The 24940-nt window shown below is 36.5% G+C and overlaps 1 protein-coding gene across 1 annotated transcript; it reads right to left on the reverse strand.

The window, feature by feature from the left end:
• Positions 1-625: 625 nt before the first annotated feature.
• Positions 626-18648, reverse strand: LOC121597278 (short neuropeptide F). Its single transcript, XM_041922914.1, has 6 exons — positions 18361-18648; positions 4270-4360; positions 2998-3155; positions 2736-2921; positions 2413-2631; positions 626-1869 (listed from the first exon to the last, which is right to left on the reverse strand). Exons 2-6 carry the CDS (start codon positions 4355-4357, stop codon positions 1816-1818), a joined length of 705 nt encoding a protein of 234 aa, XP_041778848.1. The 5' UTR covers positions 4358-4360; positions 18361-18648; the 3' UTR covers positions 626-1815.
• Positions 18649-24940: the final 6292 nt, after the last annotated feature.

A 24940-nucleotide genomic window follows, 5' to 3' on the forward strand; every position in this document is an offset into this window, starting at 1 on the left:
ATCTACTAATAAGCGAGAAAATATTAGTAGTTTACTACACTTCTTTGCCACTCTTATTCATCCATTTTCTTAGAATAAACTACCTGATCATCGATAGTTTTGGTCTTTCTTTTAATAATATTCCGAAAATTATAATTTCCATTGTTTCGTAAAATGCATTTGCTCTTTCCAAGCTTATTTCTGATGATGCTTGCGGATATGTGAGGAAACAGTTTGAAACTATTTGAAGGATGATAAGTTTTTTTTACAAGTTTTGGTACAAAAAAGTTTGTATGCGCATTAATGTAAGATTAGTGCTTTTTCTGCATTTTGCTAGAGTAGATGCAAGAATGACTATCGTAGGAAGCATCCCAGAGGTTTAAAAATTACAATAAAGAGCAGAATAAAAATGAATCAGCAGCAACTTGCTAATGACATATTAGAATGTGATATCTAATAAAATTTAATAAAATGGATTTTTTTTTATTTAATGAATTGCTTAAAAAACTCTTTACCTGATTTATGATGACATGACATATGATATGACATACATGACTCTGAGCTTAAAATTTACGGGGCATTGTAATGGTAAAATGGTTATCTTAAATGTCATCATTTGAAAGGACTCGTTCCACCGCCGAACAGGTTGTTATTTGTATCCGCTAGGTAATATTTTATTTGTTTATAAATATATTTACATACACATCATTATTGTAAGTTTTGTCTTTTCACGGTCGGTTGGAGATGCATTAAAAATATGTAGTACACTGCTTTATTAATATGCTCAGCTAAGTTTTCACAGAATGCATTCATGAATGCTACCATTAATTTTATGTGTAAATACTGCTAAAATATCGCATTGTATACGATTAGGATTGGCTTGTGGATGAATCGTAACAGCAGCGCATGGTTTAGAGTGCAGAATATTTGTTTCCATCGCTTCTAACGCGTCTTTCCGTAACGAGTGTACGTGTATGATAACGCACGCATGTTCATTCAACTTTTGCATTAACGATTAACCACAATTTCATGAAGCAAAATAGCTTGCAAAAACTGAAGTTCACTCTTTGTTGCTTTATGTCCTGTTGCTGTGGGATGTTTATATGTGCGATTATCTAACGTTTTCTTGAACGTAACCTGTTACTTGTATCTCGGTGTTATAGACAGGCGCTCTCGAACAAACTTTTACCGTAAGAGCCGTAAGGTAATCATCCGTTAAAGGTGGTTGTTTTATGCAGTTTTGTTTGTGTATGCTCTGCTGTGTTTCTTTTTTCTATGTTGGCTGGGTAGGATAATGAAATCTGTTGGAACTCTGTTGCATTTTCGCTGAGAAAAGAATAAAGTTCCAACAGATTAGCATTTTCAATGGTTCGCAAATGGAAAGAGGAGTAAAGACAATCGTCTGTGTGCAACAATCTTTGCCAGAACGATTTAACAGCGCTAGCTATTTGTCCGCTGTAGCCAACGACATTGTTAAGGTATATTTGCTATTAGTAATATGTAATTGTTCGATGAAAATGTGCTATTCTGTTCTGATGTGTTGTGCGACGATCGCGGCGCAAGGATCGTCCGGGTCGTCTCGATCGAAATAAATGCTTTAGATCATGATAAAACAAACAACAACCGTCCAGACACATTCTTGGTGTATTGCAGACAACAGTGTATTCTTTTAATAAGGAGTCTGGCATAAACAGTCCATAACAGTAGTAAAAGGTTTCGTGTCGCATACGTCGCTTCTTTTTTTTCATGCTGAAGTACGTTTATTAGGAGAGTTCCGGTACGAGCGTGTGCAAATGACGACGACTGGATGGGGTTTCAGGTAGTTACCGTGCATGTTTACTTGTCATCAGCGTTGGTGTTTTCACTTTCCTCCACATCTAGCGCTTTGTCCTGGGAAGGATGTGGCATTTACAGTGATTTCATTAGTTTTGGGTGCCGTAAAGCGATGTCCGAGGAAGCATAAATGAAGTTTGGAAAGAAAATCATGAATTACGTACACAAATGTACACACATGCATGACCAATACAACGTTGGTATAAAGAAAATAGCTCCTGCTCTTTTTACTTCATATGATGTATTTATGAGATGTTACATATATCATGTTTACTTAAACTTTGGTTTTAGGTTGAGCACGATGAATTTGAATCGTTGTATTTATGTCAGCACGTTTGCATATAAATCAAATCTTCTTCCCTTTAGCACCATAACACAATCGGAAAAAGTGTGTATTTTTTTTTATAAAATCAAAGCTAGAATAATACAGACAGCTGGGTATAAGATATTCCTCACAATGCGCACAAGAAACATGTGACTTTTAGGTGGTATTCGTTTTGAATTAGAAATCTATCTTTACACCCGTCGCTTTTGAATTCGATTGTTAAATGAGAAAACGAGCTAGAACTTCTAACGAAATGGTCAACATGCGGGACATACCTCCGAGGAGTCTTTCGCTAGTGCTGGATCGGAACGGCCCCATCGAAGCCTCTGCGTTGGCGCACGTTTTTCACTTGCCTCATTGACCGGCTGTGCTTGCTGACCAGTAGTAAGCTGATGTTCATTGTACATGGCCCAGGATGGATCGGTTCTGCCGAAGCGTAGTCTTAGCTGCGGTGCCCGTATCGCCTTTTGCTGCATAACGTCGTCCTGCTGGAACTGGGGGATGAAATGGACACGAAATGGATATGGTTTTGTGTGTTATAAATGTTGATAGTGGCCGTTTCTATCCTATTATTCGATTGGTTGAATTTAAATCGCACCTGATTGACCAGATTTCCGAACAGGTTCGAACGGCCCCATCGCAGTCTTTGGGATGGCGCTCGCTTTTCAAAGTTTTCTTCGAGCAAAGCATTTTCGTTAAATGATGTCCAGAGCGGGTCATTTCTACCGAACCTCAAGCGTAGCTGCGGTGCACGGATTGCTTTTTGGTCGATCAGCTCATCCTCCTAGGCGTTGGTGGTGCAAATCGTTGTTAGTGAGTAATAAAGAAACTAATAACGATGATGGGCCCCGTTTGCTTACCTCTGGGCGTAACGGTACGCTCGGGTCACTTCGCCTTCCAAACCGTAGCCTCAGCGAAGGAGATCGAACTGCTTTTCTTTTAATTTGGTGATCGGCATATGATACCGGTGCTGCGTATTCCCTTTGCAAAAGATATTCGTACAAATCTTTGATGGCCCCTGCAATGAAACGGTTTGTGTAATGTGGATGTAACGTCAGAAAGCCAATTTGAATGGCAGTTTCTTATCATGCAAGATGAAATTATCATCCTAATACGAAATGGTTCCTACCATTGTTTGTCGAATCAACAAAACAATTCCCAACAATTGGAAATGCTATCTGTATCGCTAGCAAACGGCAATTTGGTCACAGTTCACCTGTACTGAGAAAAGTTTGCAAAGGTGACAACAATATCGTTCAGATTATGCTCTTTTTGTTTCTCTTTCTCTCTCGCGCTCTCTCTTTCTCTACACTTGTTAAAAAGCGTGTGTATGACTTTGGAGCGGACGAAATCCATTTGGTGTTTATTTGCAAATCTAACCGTATTTCCCACCCAATAGCTTCACTATTTGACGCCAGCTTGAGGGTAGCATCGCTCAAGGGTGGACAGAAGTGTGCGGCAAAGATGTAAATACTTAACTTGGGTGACACCGTAAAGTTTGGGGTTAAATTCGCGCAACATTTGTAATTCAAAGACGGTGCAAAAGTCAAACAAAAAGATCCTTTCTTCCGCCCTTGGCTCAGGATCCGGCCTGATTCCATTTCACTCGCGGCAACCTGAGACAACGTTCCGCCCGTACGCGGGATATCATGGCAGTGAGTGGTGGATCGTAGCCACCTTGCCGCTTCTTTCCGGCTCTCACGTGCTCCATCATTTCATGCGGTCACTGTTGGGTATGGGGTTGTGATGCTGTTCCATCCCTTGCGGCATCGTAAACGATGCAAGGAAGGAGTTAAAATCTGGAAGCAACAAACTCCAACCCTGGTAGCTGGTACCAAAGGTAGCATGAAAGTAGCAGATGGTGAAATGAGGTGGGAGGGGGAGACCTTAAAGACCTAATCTGCTTTTCGCCTTCTCGAGTTTGAAGTTGCCGTTAGAAAATGGTTTCGACACCGTTGTCCGTGCGAATGAGAAAGGGGTGTTTGACGTGTTTGCTTCGATGATTGGCAGTATTTTTTTACGGTTTATGACTCATAAATGGCGGGTACAAGGAAATGTTCCCCCTTGGTGTTGTCCGGTTACCAAAAAATGCTTTAATCTTGATGAAATAAAAATTGTCATTGTTTTCTTACCGTCTGACGGATGCAGTGACTCCGACATCATGCTTCCTACCGCGAGGACTAACAGCAATGTGAACGTGGTCAGATTTATTCGATACATGGTCTGTGAATGAAGAGAGACAGAAAACAAAACAAAAATTATAAAAATAAAATGCCTTATTGTGTGCTTTCCAAGCGCTTTAATATGAGTTAAAAATTGCTCAATTTGCAAGCTGGGAAGCACTAAAAAAAATATAGAAGCAAAAATATAAGGCACCAATGCCCTGGAATGTGGATTAATGTCGATCTCCAGAGGTGAACCATTATATTGTCACCTTGCTGTAACGGTTGCCGTTTGTTTTAGACGAAACCCATTTCAACCTCCACTTAAGCTGTAAAGCAGGAGCAAAACGTCTTTCGGAATAAATCGTCCAGGTATAAAGAATGGAAAAAAACTGCATTGCATTCGTGTTTCTTGTCATAAGACGTAGAATCGTTTGCCATTAAACGTTTAGGAGAGCTGAATTGTTTTGTCGATGTTTTTACGCAGGTTGCAACGATCTACTTGTAAAGATGGTGCAATATCCGGCACATCCTACACAGTAACGGTGGGCTGAGATGGGCGAGAGGGCTGAGTTACGATGCGGAACCGGCAAAGTTATGTACACCGGGTTGAGGATTTGTTTTCCTTTCCAGCTGTGATGCTGGTGCAATCATCATTTGTAGCATTTTTCGCGGACGGCACGTATCCGTCGTTAACAAAAGGCATTCGTCGCGCGAATGATAGTGGAAGTGCAGTAGATTACACGGTATTTTGTACTTTTTAGAATTGCTCCGCAAGCAAGTGCTTTAGACACTGTTTGTGCCATTGTTTAGTGTTTGTGTTGCGGATGTTGCTGTGTATATGTGTATTTTTATTAGTAACATTTTGCGCCAATCTGGTCGATCAATTGTTTCTTTCGGGCTTCTTCGCGTTTTAGCGATCTAGCCGACACTATACATGCTGAACACGAACCAATCGCTCTGATATGGCAAAATATACGCACACCCACACACAGTAATACACACTTGGCCAATTGAAAGCAGTGCAAGAACGGACCAGGGGGAAAAGGAAAACAGTTAAACATGCTTTTAGGTCGATCCGGGTGGATATAAAATCAACAGGTATCTTTCTTCTGTCATCGTTTTCCGGAGAGCTCCCGGGAAAGTTGGCCATCTCCTTTCGTACGGTGTACCTTGCCTACGATGTACCTGCTCTCGCCTATCACCTGAATGCAGCAGAGCGTCACATTCTTTGCCATTGGGCTGGCTGGATCAGGCGCGCATATGGACATCAGGCGCAACCTTAGTCCCCGATAACATCAGTATCAGGAATGTGGAAATGATGTAAAATCAATAAAATATTAATAACCCCTAGCGTGCATTAAATGCTATGGCAAACAACCTGAACTGTTTTGGCGACTGGTATAGACGATTTTTGTAATCGTTTCTAATTTATGTCTTCAAAACTGTTGCAGTTCAGTTTTTAAGTGATAATGTTTTTATCAGACAGCACTTAAATTTTGGTTTGTATGAGGATTGTCTCAATCGTTTATAAACTATTTGAAATGTTTGGTACATTGTAAAATTCAACTGAATTTCGAAATAAATTTTCGAAAAAATATATTACAAACAATGTGGCCATACAAGAGACCAGCTAAACACATTTTCAATTTGAGTATTACATATTCTTCTTCTACTATTTGGCGGAACATACGGGGCTTTAATCTACGATGGGCCTGTTGTTAGCAAATGTTACTGGACGACTGCACCACAGGACCGGTACCAATATTGTGTACTTTTGGTAATTTAAAATAAATACTTTATGTACTTACTGCTTGTGCAAAAAAGCCTTCTTTTTAAAAGATGTATACAAGTTACATGATTTGATTATCTTGATGATTATGGAGCTCGTTAAAGTGAAATAAAATCAATTCAAAAACAATATCGGCTACCACCACCGTGGATGCAATCGTGCAAGCAAATTGTTAAATTATCGTTCACACCGTCGATGATTCATTCGTTTGGACTCTAGCTAGATGTATATTGGCAATGTAGAGCTGTAGCAAGCCAAGGGAGCTGATGTTATTTCATAAACTTTGATCAAGCTCCCGCAGCGTCCGGGTTGAGCTAACGAAGATGAAAGAAAAAGTTATGTGCAAAATGTGTGTCTGTCTGCCCGTGCCGAAGAAGGCAAAGGTAGCATGACTACAATGCATGCGGCGAAAATTGAATTGATCATAACTAGCTTTGCCCGCGCTCTCCCGCCATGCATGACTCGCTTATATTTCAAACACATTGTTGTGGATAAGTTGTTAAGCGCAAATTTTCATTTAAGCAAGCGAATCTGTCATGTGATATTGCTAAAGCACAATGTTCCCATGCGGGGAAAGAGTACATTGCACTGAACAAACCACATAGTCAAATACACTTGGTTGGTTCGGTGCAACATAGCGTTTGAGCTATCATTAGTCAGTTTTCCATTAGAAAGAAAAACTCCGCTAAACACTGAGCTAAATGGTGCTACTCATCATGGTAATGAAGATACGCAGAGGAATGCACAATTATGAACAGTGTATAAGGTTATTTATTGTATGCTCACGTTACATTACGGTAAATGCTGACTATGTTTCTTACCGAAACTCTATCTAGGGGCGAACCACAGTTAGCATTTACTTAAAACGCTAGTATTTTTTTTTAAAGAAATTTTAAACACGCAATGGGCTAATTGTTGACCTGTGATTTTTTTTTTTTATGCAAGAATTGCAAATCGAAGAATGAGTGCCAATAAAATAGTTCAAAAAGTGCATTTGCATAAGTTTGTATTCTGCGAAGAATCCGAAATAAAAATCTGACTCTGCGAAACTCAATAGCATTTGCAGGTAATAATTACAGTCTTTCCCCTAGTTACGAAAATAATTTGTGTAGCTCAGATTTTCGAGTAAGTCGAATATTGAGTCCTTTTCAAACCAAAATATGGATTTTAATAAATTATATTTAATTACACCAAGTACTGTTATGCACATTATTACTTATTTTATACTATTTGTGTAGACAATTTGGTTATTTTTGTGCAATATAACTTTAATAATGAGTAATTTAAAACTTTGAACAAAATTTCAATTTATTTTGCACCTGACATTCATTGGAGAAAATTGTATGGATTCGAACTATGAACAGTCAAAATTAAAAATTCATGTAGCTCGACAAAAACATGTATAAAAAATTTTTAATTCAAAAGAAACTATGTGGTTTTGTACAGTCGAAATGTTTTTTATTGTTTTTTTCTTTACTGTGCGATGAACGTTTAAGCAACGCTTTGTAATTAAAAATTATCATAATTTAGCTTATAAAAGCATTTTATAGAAACTATCGACAATGTGCCGGATCAAAGAATCTCGATAAATTGTAGTCGTCGATTTGATTTAAAAAGAGCGATGGATAAAAATGAGTTGATTTGACTATAGATTTTTTTGTTAGAAAATTTAACCAGTTTTTTACAACATTAAGAAAAGGGAAAAGTATATTTCGAATGTTTGTTACCTTAACTCTGATTATTCTCTTAGAATAATATATCACCTATTTAGACATTCATATGAATACATATATTAGTGAGTATGTTATCCTAAAATGTGTTAAAGCATGATCCTAATGAATCCATCCAATGAACTAGAATCTGGATATAAAGGCACAGATTACTTATAAAAAATATAAAATGTAAATGACGTGCGTTTTACGCATTTCCTGAAAGATTAACGTTTGAGCTATCAATATTGTTTTTTACTCACATAAGGTAAAATTGTTATGATTTTATTATGTTACAGTGTGTTATCTATACAATGCACGTGCTACGTGCAATAAAGCTCTTGAAAGTGAGGTAAAGTGTTATACAATGATGAGCAGCAATAAAAATGCTAACCGCATACCGTGAGATGTAACTACATCATTATAACTGTATAACTAAGGGTAGATAAGCATATGTTATATCCATTATCGATTTAACCGGTATTGTATAGATTAGATACATGTGAAGTAGAAAATAATGTATCAAACTAAAATAAGTAGAGCATTCAAAATGTTTGACTAAAATATAGTACGTGTAGTACATGAGTAATGCTTATTTTTTAAACCAATTAAAGATAAAAGACTATTTAGAGGATTTATTGTTGAGATAAATCGTTTAAGGTCACACAATGCGTAGATTATAATAACTTAACGATGAGGGCAGTTTAATTGAATACACTTTTATGTTTATTCAATGTGCGTAATATAAATCATTGCAAATCGTACGACGAGTGTGTTGCATGGGACTAATTTCAGTTAGATGCTGATATATTGAGAAAAATACCCATCAATAAACAGGATGTAAGATCAATCAATCTTCTCAACAATTATTACGTGTGACAGGATACTAATCAGAGGATATGTGAAACAACAACACTCACATTATCCTTCGCATCTAGCACGTTGCGATATCAATAAGAGAGCATAGAAAAACTTACACAAAACCAACCGCATTGCATGGAACTCTGTTTATGTATGCATAATTTGTAACTTCTAGTTTTTTCTATCTATAATCTAGTTTTTTTGGCTAGCTTATTCCACATAACAATTATAAGCGTTATTTTTGTAAAGATTATACAATGAACTACTATTTTTTTTATAAATAATCATCAACAACCATCAGTGTCTACGCAAAGTTATATAAATTTGAAAATGTTCATAATACATCTCATTCGTACCTTCGCCGTATTTCATTCACTCAATACCCTCCATATAATCGACATGCAAATAGAACACATCAATTGAAAACGAGAAGTAATCCTTTCCTTTCAGAGTTATTTTACTCTCCTCCAGTAAGAATAACAGCGTTCGTGTAATCAGTGAAAAAGTCTATCGAAAAGCAAAGGAAGATTTGTTAATACGACACATACATAGACACATGCACACACACACTTATGTACGGTATTATTCAATTCATGGCTAAAGTTCGGAGGAGATAAGTTGTTCTTTTCTTGGCGTGACTCGGCACCCTCGGGTAAAGCATAAAATCCTAGTAAGCAATCATCCGAGTTAAGCGGATCGGTTTGAAAGAAAGTCTATCAACTTACAAAGTGATTATCACTTAGCGCTTGTACTAGATATCAATTTAAATGTAAAATTAGCGAGGTGTGGCTTCTCGATTAAATGGGTAAAAGGACGCATCTACAGATCAGATGCGATGTATGCTCTGTGTTGGTATTCGGTGTTTGAAAGTTGAAGCGAAGGCTTAGCGTAACAATACGAATGAGTTGTTTTGCAAGAGAAAACTAATATAAAGTTGAAGTACTCCGCGTAAAATGTAATGCAACTGTACGTGTAAAACTTGCGTTCAAATGTGCTAGTATAACATACTTGATAGTCCTATGTATAATCTTGTTCACTTGGGAGAAGTTGTTGCCGAAGCGTGCTTTATCAGGTGGTGTGTGTGTTAGGAGGCTTACCGTTAGGTGATAAATATCCACTGAAAGTCGTTCAGAAAGCACATCGAGTATGTTGGCTGCTTAAAAATCATACTTGTGGATGTTGACCCAACTACATGTGTATGGTGGTTGCCTTGCTAATGCAAAGAATAATGTGGCCTATAAAAGTAGGCAAAAGCTAAAAGGTAGCATGTGCAGTTCACCAATAAAATGGCTATCAAAGCATAGGAAGCTGCCACTGTGGTGGTTTCTCATTATGCAATTAGTCTAAAACAAACGAACAATGCTACGCTTAATGGATGCAATGGTAGTCTCATATGTTTAGTAAGCATGACCATCGGCAAAGCAGTGAGATAGTGAATGGTTCTATTTGGAAAGTAGAAATCATGATTTATAAAAGAATAAGAGTTTATTAACACGTCCGTTTTTGTTTATTTTATTATACAATTACAGAAAATTGTTTTGTAAAATTCATGAGTTTGTACTCATGTCTATTTATAATATAAATAAATTTATTGAGATGACCATAATTATAGTAATTCTAATTCTACCAACATAGTCAAATATTCTCATCGTTAACTTACCTCACAGTTCAGTAAAACACAAAGCTAAAATAGCATGTAAATAGCATGACTAGTATGGAAACAGGAAATGCGATGTGTATCACACATCCGTATTTTATGTCGACTTTAATTTATCCGATTTATATTAAATTGAATAAACATTCTGCTTGCTAAAACACGGAAGCAGCTTTTATTTTTTTATTTAGTAACACACATGAAAAGATAAAAAATATAATGTAAGCTTGCTCTGTGACAAGTACTCTGGCCTTACGTACTGGCTCTAAGCAACATTTTCATACCGTGGTTGTTTTTAATGCGTACGTAACGCATACTATACAGTGGAATACAAAAAAGCGAAAAAAGAAGAAAATTAATGGACTGCAAAATTCAATGAAACTAAACAAACAGCAAACCAAACTGGCCATATGTGGCTGGGTAGTCGTCTCAATTTGTTTCACCACTTCGCACCTGTTTCCGTTCTGCGGGGAGAGGGGCAGCACAGCTTAAACTAAGGCCGTAGCAAAATGGAGCCCAGTGTACGTAGCCATAGCACTTGTTGACTAGCGACCTGTGGCTATCTAGAACGTAGCCGTGCGCCCATTCATTTAAGTCCCACAGCGAATACCGCGGTCCGTGGTGTAAAACGCGAAAAAATCGATTTTGGAACGAGTTGGCTCTAAAGTTATCATTTGCTATCCGTTTTACGATACAACCCCCGATGGTGCGTGAGGAAACAAACCTTACCTTGCTTTAGAAGGCTATCATTGACCTTTCAGTGGTTGTCGTGGCATAGTACAATGGCAAAAGGCTGCCGTTTAAACGGAAACGGAACAGTAGACAGTCTTGCAGTAGGTTTGTAAAAATCAACAATTTCGGAAAAATAAGCTTACCGACTCCATAAATTATGAATCGTTGTTCAAACAAAACAAATGTTTGAATTTGGTATCATCGTGAGAGTAATCGCATCGCGTGTTGTTTCCCGTCGTCGGCGTCGGCGTTTTTACTGGTACAGGCTTTTAGAAGCGGCACCAGACTGGTGGTAGAGTTCGGTGGGAAGCAGAATGTTCGCCCTAGATGTTTCACTGGTAAAGGGACATCGGGTACTAACCGGGACACATTTGCAACGCACTACGACAAATACGCCTCGGGCAACAAAAAGCAAAGGTACAACGGCAAACAACCATGTTACTACACATGTTTAGCAAAAAGGATTATTTTTTCTCCTTTTCACACTGTAAAGGGGTTTAGTCACCCACGAGAATAATATTGGGGGTACAGTATTTTTGGGGAAAACAGGAGTCTGTTGCGATAAATTACACTTGCTACAATATACACTTAAACTATGGTTTAGCGAGTAAGCCATATGCGATAATGAAGAACGTTCAATAGTTCATCGTCTGTCGAAAGTGAAATGAATTATTGAATTGCATTATTTTAATTATCAATAAAATATTGTATGTTCTAATAAAAGTAACACACGATGAAACTCTTTAAAAACTAACTACATCTTTTATACTACAGCAAACTGCATTGAATCGCATACAACAAAACATATGAACATGCTAGCTATATTTTAACTAAAAAGATTTTCCAATAAAATTGTACGAAATTCGGCTATTGAAAATCATATAGATATTTAAAATGAAATTTGCAAATTAAAATTATTGGGCCCAGAATTAAATGCTTTATTGCTTAGAAACTAACATGCATAAATATGGATTACCAATTGGCTTCGAAAATGTTGAACGAAAGCGTTTGCATGCAGTGCTTTCTCTAGAATATGTATAGAAGCGGGTGAAACAGCTAACTCGTAGAACTTTACATATGTAGAATTTGACCGACGGGCATTGTATGTTAGGCAATATTGTAGCAGATTAATAATCCAAATACAGTGAGACATTCAGCTGTTCAGTGATATCTAATGTTGAGCACATGCTCTAAAGGCAAGAATGTGGTATGCTACTTTATGCAATGCATTTTGACGTTCCATATCTCGTCGTGAGATGTTTAACTTCAGCAGATTTGCGCGCTTTTCGGTGTAAGGTTTGCACCACGCAAGAGGTAATGCAATTCACACCTTCCGCAGCTGGTTGCACAAGGTTACATCTTATTTCGGATCTCCATTTGTGGGAGAAGGGATGTGTTGCATCTCATCTTATCTCTCCATCAAACAGTCAGTCACTCTAGTCAGACACGGTAGCATTTGCTACATCAACACTTGAGCGCCTGTCAACATTCCGCCGCTGTACCGTACACCGAGTCCTCGGCACAGGACAATGAACATTCTTTTACTGCAATTGTGTCTCCCCATTGTTAAGAAATAGACCCTTTTTACAACAATAGTCGTGCTGCAAAACTGTGCAGGGCACGGTGAGGTAGGTTTCATAATAAGCAGAAACCGTGCACTATAAGCGTATAATTTTATCTTTACGCTCGCCCTGTAAGAGAACACCCTCTTCGTGTATTGCCAAGTGAGGCAACATCTCATGTTTCTTCAAAGTTGGCTAAACCTTGGTCGGGGGTTGCTTTGAAATGCTTATATTATTGACTGTGCTTTGTAAAGTTAAGATGTCATGGAGATAGCGAGTTAGATTTGTGAGGAATCAACCATCAACTGCTCAATTACTAATTTTCTTATGTACTACGAACTATATCCGAAATCAGGAGAGCGAGAATCAATGTAACACATAGAAAAACTCGACTAGATGTGATTTGATGTTCCAAAGAATGGAAACTTTGTTTCATTTATTTTGCTTGTAAAACACTGCATCCATTAAAATTTAGCTGGTAATTCCTCTTATTATGGGTAATAAATATTCAAATAATTGTGATAGCATCCTCAACGGATGGGCTATTGTGCCGTACTGGGTCGATCACGACCAGCACTCAAGGGACAAATGAATGATAGAAAAATTGTATGTTTTTTTGTTGTTGGTATTGCTTTGCAACATTACATTCCAACTCTACCGGCCAGAAAGTATCCGGCAACACTCAACAATTTCCCCCAGTTTACACGAATCATTCGACAGTTTTGCTTGCGCAGGTGTTGGTTTCTCTTTCCTTCCTTCCAGCCGCGTTATGCTGCTGGTAACGTTAAACACATTCCATGGTGCAAGATATAGTCACCTGCAGCAAAAGGAAATAGCGCTGCCGTCGTTAGCGAGTGAAAAGGGAAACAATTTAATTATTTAAATAATTTATTCAACAAACTCCTCCATCCGACCAGCCGAAGCTGGACAGGTGGATGTGTGTTTTTGTGCGGGATAGATGGAGAATACACCGTGAATGAAATATAACCATTCCTCATCGGTGCATTGGATTTTGGATTTTATGTACACTCTGGATGGGCAACAGTGTTGGGGTTGGGTTGGATTGTGCATGAAAGTTTATTTTTGTAAATAAAATAAATTCCCACGCTTCCAACCGTGGTAGTGCACTTTGTCCGGATGGAGTAGATATCGCAAGCAAGCAGCATACTGACAAGGCAAAAGTCCAAATGCGATTGCATTGATGTATCCTTGCCTAAGGCCCGAAGAAGCTAATTTGCGAGGACAGAGCACAACAGCCTGACAATGTAAGAAGTTTTCGTTATGAAATAGGTACCACTTGCGAACTTATTTTTCCGTAATCCACTGAATCATGGTCGCTAGATATATCAATTTAAAGCGGTTAATGTTGCGAAGTATTGTGTAAAAGAATGTGGCTTACATAAAAAAACACTAGCACATCATGAACTCGTTATCCCGTTTTGGATACATAGAGGTAAGAATAAGATTAGTTATTTTTGCTAGTTGCTTTCTCCGTGGTCTGTTTTTTTTTTGGTTGCAAAACACAAGAAGAGCGATAGGCAGGTACTTTTTTATTCTTCTCGATGTTGTAATCGGATGGTGTATTGCGAAGGCAGCAAAAACACTGTACCCACACAATCTGCTGGAAAAAACGTTATGGTTTAATGGTTTACAAAATGGTGTATCATTGCACGTTTTCACAATTCATTATCACTTCATTATACGATAAGGGAATAGGAAACTGTTATTGTACAGCAAAAAAAACACCGAGTGAGCAGACAGTGTGGAGCATGTGAATGTGATGAAAAATCATGAAACATAAATCATGAATAGTCAGTAACGTACCCGCGAGGCGGAAATAAAGTTCGGCTGACGCACATGAAACACACACACACACACCAAAGGAGGGTGCATTTTGTACAGGAAAATAAAAACATCTCTCACTTTTTAGCAGGCGTGAAGCTTAAACGCGGGCAATTAAGGGAGAATTGAAAGGAAACCAAAACTGATGCAACGTAACGTCTGATAAATGGCGTGAATAAGAGCAGTAGAAAGTTGTGGGTGTTGGATAGCAATGAATTAAGCGTGCTAATCGCTGCCATCCAACTCGTTAAATTGTAAACTGATACTCATCACGATTCCCGGCGCTGTTCAGTGCGTTTGATAAGCGATCCGATATGCACACTAGCATTAATGAAGTCAGTTAGCTGTTTTAGCCATTTACACTATTATTGAATATAGTGGCATGGGTATTGCAATCTGTAGTAAATTTAGATCCAAGCAGCACTATCCGTTCGCCACCTTTAGTTTTAAGGGTTGCTCGTGCAAGGCCTTAACACACGGGTCATTCTAATATTCTCAGATAATTTAGCATCAAAGCCAAAAGGGCAATCGCCATCAGGTGTAACCTTTGAATGATATTATAATAATTAATGAAGCAACCGTACAGGCAGCTCAATACCGTCACACGAAATGTATAAAATATTTGTAAGGCTCATTTGCTATACATGTTGATCCATTGATTTATACACCGGTCACCAGACCCCACAAAACTTAACACATACATCGAACAGTCCCATTTGTTCGATGTGTTCGGAGAAAGTAGATGGGATGAAAGGGCTACGAGTTCGACAATGACGTCCATTGAGGATTTCCTGGAGAGTAATGTTAATAAAACTTTAAACTTGTTCCATCATAACTTACTGCCGAACGGCCATAGTCAATGCCGAAAGATTTCGATTGTCAACAATTGACGCGATCGATGGTGGTGGAATAAATTATAACTGTAACACGTGGAGAATAGTTACCAGTAGCAAATGAAACGATTACTGAATTTGAATACAGAAGGCAGAAGGGTGTCGATAAATTTCAGTGTCATTAAATAATGACAGTGAATAAATGATTTCGGTAGGAAAACATGCAAGTGCATGGTAGAGTTAATTGTATGCTCATCGTTATTGTAGACGAGAATAAAAAGTTTGAACATATAATTTGTTTCATCAAATCAGTGCTAGTTTGCTAACAAAAGTTCATGAAAAGCTAAAAAAAATGTATTTTTTAGTAAATTTATAGTCTTCTACACTTATCTTAATAAATAAACTGAAGTATGGTAAGCAGAGTTAGTGACTTAAAGTATCTTTTATAATTGTATCAACAACGACTCATGCCTAACGATAAGTGTATATTTTTCCTCTAAAGTATAATATATGCCATTGAATTAAAAGATGTTGTTTTAGATTAAAACAATCAAGAACTGTTTAAAATATTGCTGTTATAAATATCAAAAATGCACATTTATGTGATTAAGTTCTAGGGTTGTATTTTTTCTCAGAAGGATCGTATTGTACATTTGTGGACAGTGTACAATTATTTGGAATTAGCGTTGAAGCAAAATTAATTAATAAATATTTCAAGACTAGGAATATTTTTTTAAATTATTTTGTTCAAAATTATTATTTTATGAAAACATTTTATGTTTTATTGTATTGTGTGCAATTTCTTATGAATTTTTGATTCAAGATTTAAGAGCAAACTAGCTCTGTTTCGTAACAGCCGCGTGTACCATCCGTGGAAAACTATTGAATGTAAATAAGTTACCAAACTATTGAAATTCTGATAAATTAAATGAGTGTCTGTTGAAGTTGTTTGTTATTTAATATGATATTCTAATTCAATTATTGATTAAACTATTGATGAAGGGCACGAGAATACATCTAGTGAGATAGTTATACTATAATCATGCTCTGTAAAAATAGGTAAGGTTTATTAGTAAAAGAAAACATTTTGAAATGCTTGTGAAGTTAATTAGAACCTTTGAAGTATGCTTTCATTACGATGAGTAATGGTAAACGATCATTTTTAAGTAGGGATTTAGTTTAAGATTCCCAGTCTCAAGCGGTTAACCAGCCATACACAAATTTATAGTGTATAAGCCAAAATTAATTGGTTCATTGAAACACCTTAAGTCTACTTTTTGGTTAGATAGCAGTGAAACGATGAATGCTTCCGATACTTCATCAACAAAAGTACGGTGCGTATCATTGTTTAGGTGATGTGTATCACCGTATGTTAAGTGAAAACTAGCATTTTCCCAAAACCGGCAAACCCACTTCAGTTCAAAAACCCTTAGCAGCGGTACAGCGGCACGTTTCCAGTCGCGAGTATAATGAATTCCTGTCAGATTTGATTTAAAGCAATTATCGTTCATGTCAACGGATTGATGGGACATGTTTTATCTCGCCCCAGTTTTTCCCTATTTGTGCGGGCCTATAGGTGAGTGCGTTTCTGTGTCACCATAGAGAAGCCAGAAATGGTTTTTGGGGTAAAATCAAATACACTATGGTATTTATTTAAAAAAAAAAACCACAAACACACACATACACTTCTGAATGCTTACAGTTCACATCAATACAACAGGATAATGTGAATGTTTCGTGTTCTATCTTCAACTAGCATCGTGAGTGTGGGATGCCATCAAAAAATCATTATTTTTTATGAAGTTCAGCAAAAATGTGTGTCAACCAAGCAATCTAGCACCTGTTACACCAATTAAACTCAACACCTCAGTTGTTCAATACACTTCTGCGTATCCGTGGATGGAGAGACTTTGGAGGCAGTCATTCCTTTCGTTTTTGTTACACAGTTTGTTATAATGTGATTCACCGTGGTGGGTGAAAATTGATAAAAGGTATTTCTTTAGAAGCTGAAAACTTTTTTGAATCGAATTTGATGATTGTGATACATTTATTTTCACAAGGAAAGTCAGATTTTCAAATGAACGATATATGCTTCTTCTTTGACGTAATGATCCACTCGGTCATACTGCCTTATACAAGTTTTCTTATATCTAAATATAATGTACCACGTAATCTGAAAGACAGTCCTAAAGATGCAGTTTGGATGGGAATCCATCCCAGGTGGGCCTATATCAGCCGACAATTATATTGAATAGACCATCGATCCATTTTCAATAATTCACTAAAAATATTTAATTTTGGAAAGATAGGATCGTATGAACCAAAAGTCAACAAAAAAAAATATTGAATATAGATATAAAAGCCAATCGTTTTCATTGAATATTTGTGTTAAAAATAACGAAAGAAAAAGGAGGTTGCTCAAAAATCCTCTCACTTATCCTACGCAATATTAAATAGTTCAACTTTAAGAAACAAATACCATCGAAGATGTGTATAGAATATTAAAAAAAGGCGTTCAAGGGATGAATTGATGTCAACGTAATTTAACAGTTCCAGCCACGTGTACAAATTATGCTGGAACCGAATAGTGTGAGGAATGATCGACAGTTGATTTTGAAATCATGCCTTGCAGACGTTTCATGTAAGAACAGCTACACGAGTAAAAACTGTACTGCTTCTCTGCAGCTGCTTTATTTTGCTTTTCTATTTTATTGCGAGAACTATTGCTACCATTGTGTATGGTGCTGTTCTGATGATTTAGCATCGTAGCCCGTAGGGTTGTGATGAAGTTCTTTTTCATCGAAAGACGTGGTGTAAATTTTTAATAAAATTGATTACGTGATATTTGAAAACTTGGTTGGTTAAGTACAATGGTTTTGAAGTATTATTTGCACTTTGTAAACTCCACCAAATATTTTACATATCGAGTCAACCAAAATAGTATGACATTATTGTTGAATTAAAAACTACGAAAAAAAAGTACACAAATGTATACTAGTTTATAGTACACAGTTTATATCACACTCCATAATATAGTATTTGCATATGTAAAATTTGATGCATCAAATTAGCTCACCAGTAAGCACTGTTGCTTGAAAATCGCTCTAAATATTAGTAACTTATCTATATCAACAAGAATGCGAGATAAACAAAGTTTTGCACAGGTTGAGTCACTACCACATGCCGCACTTTATATGCAACTAAACGTATTGAAGAACACCGAGTTGAAGATCACTAGCAGCAACTGTTGTTAACACTTTCATGCACCACAGGTATTTCCCGCACAACAGGTCAGCAGAATCAACAGTTGATCCGTGTTGTTCCGCCGCACTTCGGGAACTTTATGTCCTTACAAGCAGTGGTACACACGTATTTATAAACCGAACGCATCCGCAGATCCTTGCTACAGGACGCATTCCTTGATACAGTTCTACACATTTGCTTACTGTACCGTCAGGATGTACCGTTCAAATGATGCGAATGGTGTGCTTTCCATCGCTGATACTGTTTACCGTGCTACATGATGACTCTAAGTGTGACATCCACAATGTGGTTGATAAAAAAAACTATGACGTCACTCGAACCCCGTTTCAGTAACAGTAGGAAAACAATTTTTTTTCTGATAAAGAGTGGAGTGAATAATATAGCAAAACTTGTCGGTGCAATGAATTGTTAATCATTTCAAAACATAAATGTATACATAGCTATATCAACGATTTTTTTTAATCAACTTTAATAAAAATATAAACTGGCTTGCTAAATAAAAACATCATAAAAAATGAAAATGTAGTAAAACAAGATATTCTATATATTTGTTACAAAAATTTTAGAAATCGTCCATAACAAAGGTACCACCCTGTTTTTGTTTGGAATTGTACGAATTCTACTGTTATAAATTCATAGTGATTAAAAACCACGTGGGTTTGCACGTTGGATGTAGCATTAATGATGTATTATTCACTTGTTGCTGTGGAAGATGTATCACGCAACATTCTAACGTTTCATCGTCTACGCCAGATATGTCAAACCTATGTGCAAGACAAAAAACACGCTCAAGTTAAATTTAAGTTCTCTTCCATTCCCCGCTTTAGTATTCACCATGTGCTAATAAATTGTAATACATGAGCGGTATATATTTTCGTAAAACGATTAATACAATATTACTTTTTATCGTTGATAGGAAGTATTAGAATTCATTTAATTTCTTTCATCACATCAGTTGGACAAGCCTGTTATGTACAGTTTTGAATGAGAACGGCTTTGGTGTATAAGTTGTTTTTTTTTTTTTACTTTTATAAACTAAAAATTATAATGCTAAATACACTGCTAGCATGCACTAGTATTTTCGTATTTTTCTATTGTATCGTATTTTCTAATGATATAGAGTAACCTAGAGTGTACTGTGTGAGCAATATGCAAGGGTCAACATTTCGTTTATCATGCAAAACTCATTAAAATGATATCCAATACCTCGTATGATGCAAGCAGCTAATAGATTCATTGAGGAAATGATTGGTAGGAGTTGGTAAACCTAACAAACAGTCGATAATTTATGTTACCATGGGTTTGTGGAAACGTATTGTAGAGTAAGAATATTGATTTGATTGTTTAGGTTTAGCTCTATGGTGTTTGATTCGTTTATTGGTATTGAATTAAAAATTTACACAATTTTGTACAGGTCTGAAAGGATTAATGAAAGCTTTCCGCAGATCATATCTGTTATATTTTATGTCTGTAGCTATGTCTGTTGATTTTGAGCATATCACACGCCACATGATGAATGTTTATAATCTGAGTATTTGAATTTTGACACTTATCTTTTATCATGCAGATCAAAATGAAAGTTTTTTTAATTGCTTACCGATGATTGTTATATTTATATTCATTAAAAATTTCTTATCGTTCTTTTACTTGAAAGTATATCTCGTAAGCATAATATTAATACAATCTTTTAATATGTTCTAGTTTACATACACTTTAATCTCTTTTAGACTCCTCAATTACTGTAAAGTTGTATCGGCGGTCATTTATTTGTAGAACAATTTTTGCATACAACGGTATCCTTTGTAAAATATTTACTATAATTGAATCCATTCAATAAATCCAATATAGCTTCTACGACTGATTCATACTTCAGTGGTTCAAAATTATTACTGAGGAAGTGGTTAGATTTAACAAAACATGTTCTTTTACCTATTTTAGGCTATAAAAAATCTGAACATTTACCTCTACAAAACTATTTGTTTGTTTGTAATAGTCCATTGGGCCAGTCTAGTGGTATAGTCCTCAACTCGTACGACGTAACAACATGCCCGTCATGGGTTCAAGCCCCAAATTGACCGTGCTGCCGTACCCGAGCAAAATTTGTCGGGGATAATGAACGAAGAGGATTTGCACTCTTGTAAACATCTCTTAGCTCATTGTGATATATTTGAAGAGTTTAAAACTGAAAGATAACGATTCATGTTCCTACTTCATGGTGTTATGGTGGAATGGTAATGATGTTATGTTTATACCATGGTTCCTAAGTTCAATTCATTTTTTATTGTTTTCATTGATGATGTGAAAGTTTTATTTTATTTTTAAAACATCCAGCTCCAGTAACGTCAGACCTCTTTACTCATTGTTAGAAATGCATGTGTTATATTCAATATTTTCTTTTAATTATTTTATTTGTTTATTTTAAATAATTTAGTATCAGTACCCCTTCATACGACAAAACCAGTAAATAGCACGATCATGAATAATAATATGATGGCGCAACTGGCAAAGTATTTCGAAGTAGAATTAGCGATGTGGTTGGTAGCATCAAGCATGAAGGATGAGCATGAATTGGATCATGGGGGGAGGGAGTGAATCCGAATGTTCATTTATATTATTAGTTTTTTTTTGCATGGGTTCATCCTTCATCCTATCCCCGAAAATGGTATGTATATCGTAGATGTTTTCGGGGATAATTCGTTAACGAATCATCCCGGAAAAGTCCAGCGAAAACCAGCGTGGTCGGGAGCTTGGGTACGTAGGATTGACTATCCTGCTATGGAAGGTAATCTATAAGACACTGAAAGCCTCCACAAGCGGTACAAGGCAGTCCCTTGACCGACAACGGTTGTTGAGCCAAAGAAGAAGAAGTCTATATATACCAGCGTTGCTAGTGTCACTGTCTTTACGACTATTATTTTACTTTACAATCAAACTGTGGCACTGGTATGGAATGCAGGTTTATTCGTCTTCGTTGCATCAGAAATTGACCTAATTTCAGGTATCACGCTTAGAAACTTTGTAGGCTGTACGGCTTGGAAATGAGCAATTCAAAATAGGATATTTGTTCCTTGACAGTGTTTGAAAACTATGCAGTCGACTAACAAGAGTGCTCGGGATCGTAATAAACTTTCGATGCAGCGATTACTTCTGGTATCAATGACTATGCGATTAATGTTAATAACTCCACTCAAAACTGCGGGACACTTTTTCGGTTCATCGTCAATGAATACCATTATTGTGGCACGATGCTTGAATTAGATGACAATATTCGATACTGCGGATTTTGAGCAATTCTATAATTAAATTAAAAAAAAAATCCATTCCTATCGTTCTCAAAATGCACTTAACAAGGTGCCGCATAGAAGCATCTTCTTATGATGATTAAAAATCATTTAAAAAATTACTTATAAACATACCATACATATATTGGTTAGACATTGCTTCCCGGTGTAGCGACCTTGGCCGCTACGATATAGACCGTCGATGACAGCTGATAACGGCGGCCGTATCCATACAGGCGGCTAATGAACACGAACCGTAAAATAGGAGAGGATGTGAGAGAAAGATCATCGTGAGAATGGAGAGAGGACAAGGTTGACGATCGAAGGAGCAAACGGGCGATGGCGGTAAAAGATGAAGGAGATTCTGGTGTCGGTGCTTGGCTAGATCGGAAGTGTAGTTAATTGAAATAAAAGTTCTGGTGTTGGGGAGCATAAAATTTAGCATTTTATTTATAACAAATAGTTCTAACCGTTTCATCTGGTGACAGCGGTAAAGCGCAAAATTTAGCGCATATAAAGTCATTTCTGGCTGGTGTTCTTAACCCGGGTAATTTGGTAACGGTAAATATTTTAGTGATAAATGGTGCAGGGAAAACGCAGCGTCATAGTGGTAATTATAGCTAGTGAATTAATTTTAATATACATATAGTTAGTGGCCTAATAGTAAAGTGCATAGTTATTAAAATATTTTGAATAAGTTATAGTGTACAAAAAAAAACAAAAAAACCTTTATTTAGTGATTTTTTTATTAATCATAGTCACATATTTTTTCGTACATATAACATATAAGGTAATGAACAACAAAGTTCTGGCTCTTAGGAACAGAACTGTTCAAATTAACACCGAAAATATAACAAATATTCGTATCACCCAGACTGCAAATCATTTAAATTCAACAACAATTAGTGAAGCGTGTTTAACTAAAAATTATAGCTTCAAAGAACGCCTTCAAATACTTAAAGCAGAGCTTCTTAATCAAAGCGCGGAACTTGATAGAGCAATAAACGGATCGCATAATAGCATGGCTTACGAGTTTCCCATTAAACAGGCAATGCTTTGCATTCCTGAATTTTACGGAGATGCAAGAGATCTGGATGGTTTTTTGTATCAGATCGAATATTTTGCAAATCAGATTCCGGAGGGAGAGGCTGAAGAGGATTTGATTCGTACAGTTATGTTTAAGTTAAAAGGAAAAGCAGCTGGTTTTTTTAATCGTATTTTGGACGATACGTGGGAAAAGGTGAAGATGAAATTGATTAGACAATTTGGAGAAAAATTTGACATCGAAGCCATTTTTCAACAAGTTGAGACGCTTCATCAAGGGGTCAATGAACCTGTCTCCGAATACAAAGAAAGGGTGTTAACACTAAAAGAGCAAATCATCAACAATGACATAAATAACACGGAAGATTCATACGCGATGAAAAATTTAAAAATTCACTTTTTGGCCGGTTTAAGGAAGCCAGAATTGCAAACACTCGCGAGAACAAACAAACATTTACATTTTAATGAACTGTTAGAATATCTCCAGGAAGAGGTAGTTCAAATAGAACACATCCGAAAAATAGAAGAACGATTAAATCGTACAATGATTTCCGAAACAAACGACACCATAAACAATGCTCTTTTCACCAATTCAATCCACAATAGTGTTGATAACGGAAGCTCATCCAGCCCACATGTCCAAAATCGCGGTATTACTAGAAACCAGCAGTATGTAGATTTTCGGAATGATAGTAGAACACGCTGCGATAATTATATTAACAGCACTCAATTGTCAGACCCGAATCATTTTGGGCTACCACAACATAACAGCACTACATACAATCCTAACATTACTAACAACACCAACAATTTTTCACGGCCAAAAAGATTTCCAACACCGTATAGAAGCTATGGTGCACAACATATTCCAACACAAAACAATTATTCACAATATAATCCAACACAAAACAATCATCCACAAGGGCCTTCTCAATACAACCATTTTAGAAATACATATAATCAACCCCAATCACATAACAGTACAAATAAAAAAAACTACAACACGGAACACTAGTCGGTCTAAATAAAAATTCTAGTGTTCCCATCGTTAAAACTGATTTGTTGTGCCTTAGGGCAGAAGAAGCACAAACAATCGAAAGGGATCCGATAACAAATAGTGAATACATACACAACTATGAATCACTAGATATAGCATTCACTACGGAAGGTAAACTGATGGTTCAAATTTTATCAGAGAGTGAAAAGAAAAAAAGAATAATTATCTAATTGATTCGGGAGCATGTTCGAATGCATTGAGTTGGGAATTAGCAAAAGAGCTTGGGTGTTCTACAATAGATTATCAGGATAAAGTAACGTTTTCAAGTTTTAACGGAACATTATCCGACACTGTGGGTTCAATTTTTATAAATTTATACGTTGGAAAATCGTTGTATCGCACAAAATTTTATGTTATAAGAACACTTGGTGTTCCTGGAATACTTGGGGCAGAATTTTTAATAAAATATACTGTTAATGTTGGGGAAAACTTTCGAACAATAAATTTAAAGAAACCATCAGGTGAAAATACAGAGGAAACAGAAAAAAAATGGGAACACAATACAAATACTGTTATCGAAGATAATAATACTATACCACAAGATAATTTTGAACTTCTCCCAAATATTGAGAAGCAACTTACAGATTGTGATTTAATAGAAACAAGCAAAAGCACTCCATTGGTGGGCCTAGAACGATTTGGGGAATTAATAAAACAAATCAATATCGATCATTTGGATAGTTCAATAGCAACGGATATGAAAAAAATTCTCATTGAGTATAAGGATATATTTTACTTGCCGGGAGATAAACTTACATATACCCAAGCGGCAACGCATGAAATTGAAACAAGCTCTAACGTCCCCATTTATAAAAGGCAGTACAGATTCCCTGCATTATTAAATAATATCATGGAAGAGCATGTAGAGGAAATGCTGAAACAAAAAATTATAACCCCAAGCAAAAGCCCATGGAATGCACCCGTGATGTGCATACCAAAGAAATCTGATAGTGAAGGGGCACGAAAATATCGTATTGTTGTTGACTTTCGTGCGTTAAATTTAATAACCA

Source organism: Anopheles merus, chromosome 3R (assembly GCF_017562075.2).
Source record: "Anopheles merus strain MAF chromosome 3R, AmerM5.1, whole genome shotgun sequence".
In the NCBI taxonomy this organism is placed as follows: domain Eukaryota; kingdom Metazoa; phylum Arthropoda; class Insecta; order Diptera; family Culicidae; genus Anopheles; species Anopheles merus.

Coding starts and splice junctions, on each gene's coding strand:
- LOC121597278 (XM_041922914.1), bottom strand. CDS start 4,357: ATGTATCGAATAAATCTGACCACGTTCACATTGCTGTTAGTCCTCGCG. Junction 2,922..2,997: donor GCGTACCGTTACGCCCAGAG/GTAAGCAAACGG, acceptor ACCAACGCCTAG/GAGGATGAGCTGATCGACCA. Junction 1,870..2,412: donor TAGCGAAAGACTCCTCGGAG/GTATGTCCCGCA, acceptor CATCCTTCCCAG/GACAAAGCGCTAGATGTGGA.